Consider the following 9,737-nt stretch of genomic DNA (forward strand, 5'->3'; position numbering starts at 1 on the left):
AATGGGTATGAACCATCTCTATCTCCTAGAACTAGAGTTATAAATGGGTATGAACCATCTCTATCTCCTAGAACTAGAGTTATAAATGGGTGTGAGCCACCATGTGGGTGCTGGGAATTGAACCTAGGTCCTCTGGACAAGCAGCCAGTGCTCTTAGCTGCTGAGTAAGCCCTCCAGCCCCTAAAGTAAATATTTTCTTAATAAAAACAAGTTATATAAGATGTTATGTCACTTAGAGCAGACAGCTATAATTGTGAGTCTTTTTCTTTTTTTTAAAAGATTTATTTATTTTATGTATATGACACTATAGCTGTACTGATGGTTGCAAGCCATCATGTGGTTGCTGGGAAATGAAGGTTTTACTCCAACCTAAAGATTGTCCCGGAACTCAGTCTGTAGACCAGGCTGGCTTCGAACTCAGAAATCCACCTGCCTCTGCTTCCTAGGGGTTGGGGTTAAAGGCATGTGCCACCATTACCCGGCTCCAACCTAAAGATTTATTTATTATTATATTTAAGTACACTGTAGCTGTCTTCAGCCTTACCAGAAGAGGGTGTCAGATCTTGTGAGCTACCATGTGGGATTTGAACTCAGGACCTTCAAAAGAGCAGTCTTAACCACTAAGCCATCTCTCCAGCCCGTGTGGGTCTTTTCTAAAGCTGTTTCTTACTCGGCTGGCTTGATTTTTACCGAATCGATATGTGACTACTTGATAGCGTCCTCAAAACCACAGTAAAGCAGAAGCCTATGGACGAGTCTCTCGCCGTTGCTTATTTCAGCTTGGGCTATAATAAATGAAGGTGTTGTCTTAGTCTTTCCAAGAAGGATCAGCAAAAACAGCTCCACATGCTCCTAAGATAATGCTAGACCTCCACAGGAGTGCGAGGAGGGCTACACTCAGCAGTTACTCTGGGGAAGACTGCTGAGAAAGAGGAACTGGGGTATGAATGTATCCTCTCCCTTTTAACCAGTTTCCTTTTGATAAACAGCCTAGTCTTTTCAGAAACAGCGTAGTAAACATATCATCAAGTGGCAGTCTTCATAAGCGGACTGGAGAGAGAGGTGCTTTATTGATGTAGCAAGCGTGTTAAAGAACACACACTCTCTCTCATCTGTGTGAGTGTGTACATGTGAATATAGATGCCTGGATCAGCTCCGTTATAGGCAGTTGTGAGCTGTCTGACGTGGGTCCTGGGATCTGAGCACCTACTCTTGGGTTCTTGAACCTGGGGCCTCTGGCAGGAGGACTGCTGAGCCGTCTCTCCAACCCCGAAACACAGAAGTTAAAGTGAAGCTGAGTGGGGTCTGAGTTGTCACACTGGCACCAGATCATCAATTTAAAGTCTATTCTAATGGCTTTCTAGTACAGAGAATGGGGGCAAGGGTAGAGATTGAAGTGGCGTCAGAAGTGAGAGCGAACGGCTGACCTGTGCCAGAGTAAAGACTATAAAAGCGTTCACACAACCCTTCCCTGCCATGCAAAGACATGTTTTATGTGCAGGGCCTTTCATAGGGAAGTTTAGGGTTTCATTTTGCTTAACTCTTTAAAATTAAAAAAAAAAAAATGGGTTAGCAGGATGGCTCACTGAGTATGAGGGCTTGCAGTAAGACAACAGCCTGAGTTTGAGTCTCGACGTTCCCATGGTAGGAGGAGAGAGCCAGCTCCTAAAGGTTGCTCTTTGACCTCCACACCTATGCTGTGGCATGTGTAGGTGCACGCAGGGACCCGAATACATGTTAAATTCTAAGTAGTGGAATTTTACTTCTTAAGTCATCTGTGTGTGTAGTAGTTTATCATTGGCACCTAGGATTTTAAAATTCATCTAGTAAATAAAGGCTAAATTGATGGATGCAAGGCCAGTGAACTAACTCAGTAAACAAAGGCACTTCCTACCATAATGTCCTGAGACTGACTCCCGGACCCACATAGTGGAAGGGAAGACTAAATTGTTCCCTGACCTCCACATAGATGCTATGGTGGTTGCAAGCACACAAATAGATGGTTTTTAAAAATCTAAATTGACAGATGTACTTAAGTGATGGCAAAAATTGCATTTCCAGTATATATTCAAGTATGGATGTCAAATCCAGGCCCTCCACATATACTAGACAGACATTCCCTGTGAGCTGCTTGCCCAGGTCATGTCTGTAGTGTGTCTCTAATCTGGTTTGTAAATTAAGAAGGAAACTGCTGGACAGTTTATCTTGAGGACAACTTGTTCAGACTTCAAAACTTGCTCTAGGGCTTTCAGTAAACAAAATAGTGTTACCTTTAAGTAAAAGATAACTTTTCTTTTTTCTGAATCCTAAGTAATATTTTTGCTACCCGTGCTCCACATCTCAGTGACTACCAATGCCTGAAGTAACTCAGGGCTGTGCACTGCATTATTTTAAGCATCAAAAGAAGGGACTTTTGTAGATGACATTTTCTCTTTGTGTCATGAGTTGGTGCCATAGTGAGGCAAATAAACTCTTCGTCAGTGTCAGTCCTGCATCCGGGCATGTGGTTTGCAGTGTTACCGAGTGAGAATAGCTGTCCTTGAAGGCTCTGGTTTTATATTAATTGAGGTGAAATTATTGCCTAAAATCCCAAAGCTGTCTCTTTTGAAACAGTAGGTGATGAGTCACTCTCTCTCTGGGAGAATCTGGTAACTAGAACTGAAAGTCAGTTAGTCTCATGCTCTTCTGAAACATCAGTCCATGGCCCCCGGTGAGCTTGAAGCCATTGTTCATGCTGCCTAACCCAGCATCTTTTCAGAAGCTGTTAGGATCCGTCTTATAAATGACTGTCTCCTTTAATATCAACCAGCCTAGAAAGAGTCACTGGACAGCCAGCGTTCCAAACACCTGGCCCAAGTTGTCAGGCATCATTAGATGGTTATTAATGGTAGGAAAGTTGAGGCCCTCTCTTCCCAAGCTGTCCCCACAGCTTTTATCCAGGTTGATTAAAGGCTTCCAGTCAGTGGCTACTTTTTCCTTGATGCTTTGTTTAAATAGGTAAGATTGAGTGAGCCGTACAATAGCTGTCAGATGTGCACTCACCACACAGGGACACAGGACACCCGCAGGCCTCTCACTTCCCACTCGGCTTTGTTCTGAGACTGTCTCTGGGTGTAGTGGGAAGCGGTGGCACTGCCGTCCTAGTGTACACACGGTACCTGTTTACGAGAACAACATGGGCTTGGTTATCCTAAATTTTGGTTTAAAAAAATCCTGAGATAGGGGTTGAAGAGATGACTCAGCGATTAAGAGTACTGACCCCTCTTCCAGAGGTCCTGAGTTCAATTCCCAGCAACCACATGGTAACTTATCACCATTTAATGGAATCTGATTCCTTCTTTTGGTGTGCATGAAAACAAAGCACTCATATACATAAGATAAATACAAAAAGTTTTTAAAACCCTGAGCTATTTTATAGTTGCCTATGCCTTATATAACTAACTGAGTTGATTTCCTTTGTCTGATTACAGAAATCCATAACCATCAGCCCTGTTCAAAACTCTTTAGGTAAGACACATTTGGTTTTGTAATTTTGGGTCCTTATTGAAAAAGTTGTTTGAAACCAGTAAATTTAGGCCTGTAACTGATTATAAGTTTAGTTAAGGGTACTCATCTATTTTCTATCTTTTTTTTCTGTTTGTTATTTTGGGGGTTTTGTGTGTATGTGTTTTTGTTATTGTTTGGTTGCTTGAGAAAAGATCTTGCTAGACTTGAACTTGCGATCTTCCTTCTCAAGTGTGCTACCATGCTTAGCTCCAGAATCCTATTTATTGAATGCTGTATCTGAGGAGCTGTGCTCCAGTGGAAAGAGGGAAGGGTGGCTATGTAAATCATAGTGTCAGTGGTTAGAATCAGCCTTCCCCTCAACCTCCTGGTTGTGAATTCTTTACTTATAGAAGAAAGTTAATCAAAGACCATATATAGATAAAATTGTTTATAGAAATCACATATAAATGTACATTTAATTTTGAGAAAAATGAAAAATGTTCAGTGATCAGCTTTAAAATAAAAGGAGCTAGGAGCCAGGCAGTGGTGGTACACATCTTTAATTCCACCACTTGGGAGATAGAGGCAGGTGAATTTTTGTGAGTTCAAAGCCTATACAGCAAGACCTTATCTCAAAGTTAAAAAAGGAATACAAACGTTTCTGTCTGTGTTTGAGTTCATATGCACCGGTTCTGTAGCATGGCTACTGAAGGACAGAACCTAACAGCAGAGAAACAATCTGAAGGAGGAAAGCAGCAGGAGAGGGGCACCTGGATCGAAGAGTAGATAATCCCAACCTCCTGCCAGGCCTCTCTGTCCCATGGCTGGATGATGGCAGTCTTCACTGCTGAGCAAGCCCTTTACTACTGAGCTACATCTCCAGTCCTCTGTCTTCCTTCTCAACCCATACCCTTTCACCTGAGGACTGAGCTGTGTGTTTCAGAAAATTCCCCTGCCTCTGCTTCTAACCCCCTATCCCTCCCAGAACCCAGGCCAGTGTTTTCCTTCCAGTGTGCCTACATAAACATCAGTCATTGTTCTTTGAGACAGGATCTCAAAGGATTATGTAGTCCTGGCTGACTTGAAACTAACTTATAGACCAAGTTGATTTCAGACAAATAGAGATCCCCCTGCCTCTGCCTCCCAAGTACTAGTATTAAAGATATGTGCCACCATGCCTATCTTTTCTTTAGTGTTCCTGATAGCCATGTCCTTCCTTCATCCCTTCTAGTCACTTTGCCTGGTTCTTCTGCTGTTTGTCCCTTTTTGTCTTCACCCTGACCCCTCTGCAAGCACCTAGCACTCCTGGGGATTTCTGTCATCCTCACCCCACACATACACCCTCATTCTTAAGGATTACCATCAAGCAGGGTGGCTTCCTGTGAGGCCACAAAGTAGCCAAGGACCTCAAGTCTTTCCATTTCCACATAGCTAAAAGAGGAGCAGGGAAGCCAGGTAAGCAGCCGTGGGTTCATCTGGACAGACCATCAGGTTTTGGACCACATATCACCTCTATGGATGCGTCTGCTCTGGGCCTGACAGAGCTTTGCTGGGCATGCTTTGTCTCGCCATCCTGAGTAACACCACAAGACACTGCAGGTGCAGAACTTTCAGAACAAGGATTTGACTCAGACTTAGAACTGAAGGAAATCTTAGAAATCATCTTTGTACTTCAAGTTTCTTGCTTGGCAAAGAAGCAAAGGAGAGTAGGTAGGGTAAGTAGTCTGTCCTTGGACCTGCAGTGAGAGGTGTGACTGAGCTGGAGCGGGGTCTCTTGACCTCCGAGTCAGTTTCTTCCCTGTATCTTGAATGTGTTCCTGCCTGTGGGGCGTGTGGTGGGAGGAGAATGGCATTCCTAAGACTATAACCAAGGACAAGGAAGGACCCTCCTGTGAGTATATCTGACTGCTCACATTGGTTTGTTCTGGAGGTGAGCAGACAAAGCTGTTAGAAGCTAGCCAGACTTGGCTTCCAGTCCAGTCTGCCTGTCCCCTTAGCTGTGCAGTTTGGACCATGCTTAGCATATGCAAGACCCTCCATCATCCATTTGGCTAGCTTTGCTGTCTCTTTTACAAAAACAGCAGAAAGCCTTGTTGAATTGGGATGAACTTATACCTCAGCATTGTGGCTGGAACATGTACTAGAAAAGCATCCAGCTGAGGGTCTGTTAAACATCCACAGATGTTCATTTCCCCTCATTTCTCAGGAAATGAGTTGCTGTTATCTTTTTTTTTTCATAAGTAATTGATACTTAGAAACAAAGTAGTGGAGCCATTTGAAACCACACATTTTGTAATTCTTTGATTACTTTCCACACATGGAAGGAATGTCTTTTGAATGGAGCAATCTCTCAGTAGCATTTGATACAAAATGTAGCTCCCCATCAAGAAAGCGCTTAGACTGATTCTCTGTTTACCAACCTTGGAGTAGAAGCACTTGCATCTATCAGGGTTAGATGCTCTGTAGGCCCTGTGGTTCTGTCTATTCACAGTATGATAGCATTTTAATTATTTTTTTCTTCTTTAAAAAACCAGTTTTTATGATTATGCGAGCAAAGTGAATGAAGAGAGTTTGGACAGAATTCTGAAAGATCGGAGGAAGGTATGTTGTATGTATTACTTGCTCCAATCTTGACGTCACATCCTGGCATGGGAAAGGAAGAACAGTTAGAACCCATGGTACCGGCTTGTGTTAGGGACTCTCTCTTGGTGCTGGAGATGAAACCCAGTACTCGGCTACTGAGCTACACCTGTGAGCAGGCTTTAAAGGTAAATTATGGACTTGGAATTGTGTTTACACTCTATCATTAGAAGGATGGATGAGTCTTTATAATGTGATCTCATTTACTTAAACTTGGGTGGGGGGCGGAGACTGAACTTTAATACAGAAAACTATTAGTAGTACATGTGATGGTTTGTATATGCTCTGCCACTGCACTATTAAAAGGTATGGCCTTGTTGGAGTAGGTGTGGGTGTGGGCTTTAAGACCTTCATCCTAGCTGCCTGGAAGCCAGTCTTCCACTAGCAGCCTTCAGATGAAGATGTAGAACTCTCAGCTCTGCCTGCACCATGCCTGCCTGGATGCTGCCATGTTCCTTTCTTGATGATAGTAGACTGAATCTCTGAACCTGTAAGCTAGCCCCAATTAAATATTGTTCTTATAAGACATGCCTTGGTTATGGTGTCTGGTCACAGCAGTAAAACCCTAACACAGTTGAAATGACTCTGGATGACTCATTCTCTTTAGTTTATAATTTGAAAAATAATTTTGTAGATTTTTAATTTTAAAAAAACTTTAAACTCATTTAAAATATCATACCCATGTAGTAGTGTATTTCTTGATCCTATCCACTTCCACCTCCACCTGCTCCTTTTAGACCTCTCCCTAACATTTGTCTCTTTCATCTTCATGCCCTCTTTGTTCTTTTAACTCACTGAGTTCAGTTGGTGCTGCCTAGATGTACATGAGTAACCTACCAGTGTCCACACACCCAATGCAACATGGCCTGCCCTCCTCTGGTGGCATTCAGTTGCTGGAGCTCTGCAGCTTCAGGGAAACCTCATAAACGTGAGCTAGTTTTATAGTCAAAACAATAATCCTGCAAAATGGCAATTATTCTGGGCAAGGTGGCATATGCCTGCAATCCCAGAACCTAAAAAGTGGAGAGACTGCACAATCGGGAATTACAGGTTCTCATTGGCTAAACTGTGATTTGAAGGCCAGCCTAGGCTACCTGACACCTGTCTCAAAACAGCAACATCCACCACCTCATGCCCTAAAATTTGTAGGGACTGGAGAAACGGCTCAGTAGCTAAGAGTGCTTGCTCCTCTTCACGGGACCCATGTCAGTTCCTTGTACCTACGCTAGGCAACTCACAGCTGCCTGTAACTTCAGCTCCAGGGTATCCGATGTTCTCTCTGGCCTCCAATGGCATCTGTATACACAATGCACACACATACATACAGATCAATTTTAAAGAAATAAATCCCTTTTAAATTTTTTTTTTAAATAAATGAAGGGGTCAAGATATGGTTCAATGGCTAAGAGCACATCTACTTTTGTAGGCAACCTGAGTTCCATTCCCGGGACCCACCTGACAAGTGCTTAGTTAGGGTTTCTATTGCTGTAAATAAAACACTGTGACCAACCCAATTATAGAAAGGTCTTCTAGTTCCAGAGGGTCAGAGTCTGGGATGGCTGGACAGCATGACAGGCAGGCATGGAAGCTGAAACAGCTGAGAGCTCATATCTCAAATCAAACAGGAAACAGAATGAGAGTGGCATGTGGCTTTTGAAACCTCAAAGCTCCCAGTGGCACATTTCCTTCAGCAAGGCCATATACCCGCTGAGCCTCCCCAAACAGCAACTGGAGACTTAAGTATTCAAATATGTGAGACTTACGGGGGACGTCTCATCCAGCCACTACCATGGGTTCCAGGGTTTGGGGTACATGGTTTGCATAGCAAGGCACTTTACCTACAGTCGCATCTCACTAGCTCTCCACACAAGTTCTCTTTTAAAAGGAGGGAAGAAAGAAAGAAAGGCAAAAAAGGGGGAGAGAACAGGCAGGTTACAAGATGTAAAAAGAAGTCTAGAGTAGCCAGGACACACATGAAAGGAGAACACAAAGTGGAATGAAGTGCCATCATTTCCCTGTCACTCTGGCACAGAGTTGGAAGCACTGGCAGTGTGGGGGAAATGAGGAGGGAGTGGTTGGTGAGTGGAAATCAATGCATCTCAGGTTCATTGTACGTGCATTTACCCGAGTGTCACACACTCATTGGGCAGTCATTTTGAGCCATGTCACAGAGATGGAGGTCAGAGGGTAACTGTGTGAGTCCTTTTTTTCCTTCTACAGTGTAGATTTTAGATATCACACTCACGTCAGCAGTCTTGGTGGCAAGCCCCTTTACCTCTTGAGCTACCTTACCAGCCCTGCACACTTGATTTTTTTTTTTTTTGAGTTAATTTTTGATCATTTCACTTTTAGGAACTTTTTTTTTTAAAGATTCATTCATTCATTCATTCATTTATTTATTATATGTCTTCAGACATTCCAGAAGAGGAAGTCAGATCTCATTATGGATGGTTGTGAGCCACCATATGGTTGCTGGGCTCAGGACCTTCTGAAGAGCAGTCGGTGCTCTTAACTGCTGAGCCATCTCTCCAGCCCTTTAGAAACTCTTTACTGTTACCAATTTTTTAGTTATGTGGCCCTATATGGGGTCACAACACAGTGTAAAAAGCTATGCTACATGTGTCACTGTAAATTCATTTTCTAGAATTTTGTACTAATAAGATTGCTCAGCATCTATTTTCCACGCCCTACAGCTGGCATCTTTCACCAAGCCTAGTTATTTTGAGATTCCTCCCTGGTGATTTGTTCTTTATTACTGTACATGAGTCCAGTATACAGGTGCACCACAGTTTACCCAGTTTATCCATTCACTCATCGTCAGAAACGTTGTTCTTAGTTCTGGGCTAGCCAAGGTAAAGTGGTCATGAACATTTGTTTACAGGGGCTCATTTGGATGCATTCGGAGTTAAGTGAGCTCTTAATACTTTGCTGTCATCTGGTTTTGTTGCAGAAAGTTATCGGATGGTACAGGTTCCGGCGAAACACCCAGCAGCAGATGTCCTACAGGGAGCAGGTCGTCCACAAGCAGCTCACCCGCATCCTCGGCGTGCCAGACCTGGTCTTCCTTCTCTTCAGCTTCATCTCGACTGCCAACAATTCTACTCATGCTTTAGAATATGTTCTCTTTAGACCAAATCGCAGGTAAACACAGCTTCCCACCAGCTGTAGATAAAAAGAGAGACACCAGGCCTGAGGGAAGGGTGAAGCAAGGATGAGGACCAAAGCCTGGCTCCCTAGCACCTGTGTAAAAGTTGGGCATGGCAGCCTGCATCTGTAACCCCAGCACTCAGCAGGCAGAAACAAGTGGGTTCCCAGGGTCTTGCTTGCCAATCAAATGAGTTAAAGTGGTTTGGGGATCAGAAAGTATCACGTGGATGTGTTTGTTATTCTTATAGGTGTACACTTAATTTGCTTCCTTGTGACCCATTATGCAAAAATAGTTCTGCTTCATTTGGAGTCTGATTATAACTTTAGGACACACAGTGCACAGACAGAAATTGTAAAAATGAACCATTATGGGCCGGGCGTGGTGGCGCACGCCTTTAATCCCAGCACTTGGGAGGCAGAGGCAGGCGGATTTCTGAGTTCGAGGCCAGCCTGGGCTACAGAGT

The 9,737-nt window shown here is 43.5% G+C and overlaps 1 protein-coding gene across 1 annotated transcript in view; it reads left to right on the top strand.

Moving 5' to 3' along the window:
* Positions 1 to 9,737, top strand: part of Abraxas2 (abraxas 2, BRISC complex subunit) — a 26,746-nt gene that overhangs the window by 6,672 nt on the left and 10,337 nt on the right. Inside the window, exons 3-5 of the mRNA XM_021168731.1 lie at positions 3,471 to 3,507; positions 6,021 to 6,087; positions 9,077 to 9,267. Coding sequence (XP_021024390.1) covers positions 3,471 to 3,507; positions 6,021 to 6,087; positions 9,077 to 9,267 — 295 coding nt within the window. The remainder of the gene's footprint in view (positions 1 to 3,470; positions 3,508 to 6,020; positions 6,088 to 9,076; positions 9,268 to 9,737) is intronic.

The sequence above is a fragment of the Mus caroli genome, chromosome 7, assembly GCF_900094665.2.
Source record: "Mus caroli chromosome 7, CAROLI_EIJ_v1.1, whole genome shotgun sequence".
NCBI classification, from domain to species: domain Eukaryota; kingdom Metazoa; phylum Chordata; class Mammalia; order Rodentia; family Muridae; genus Mus; species Mus caroli.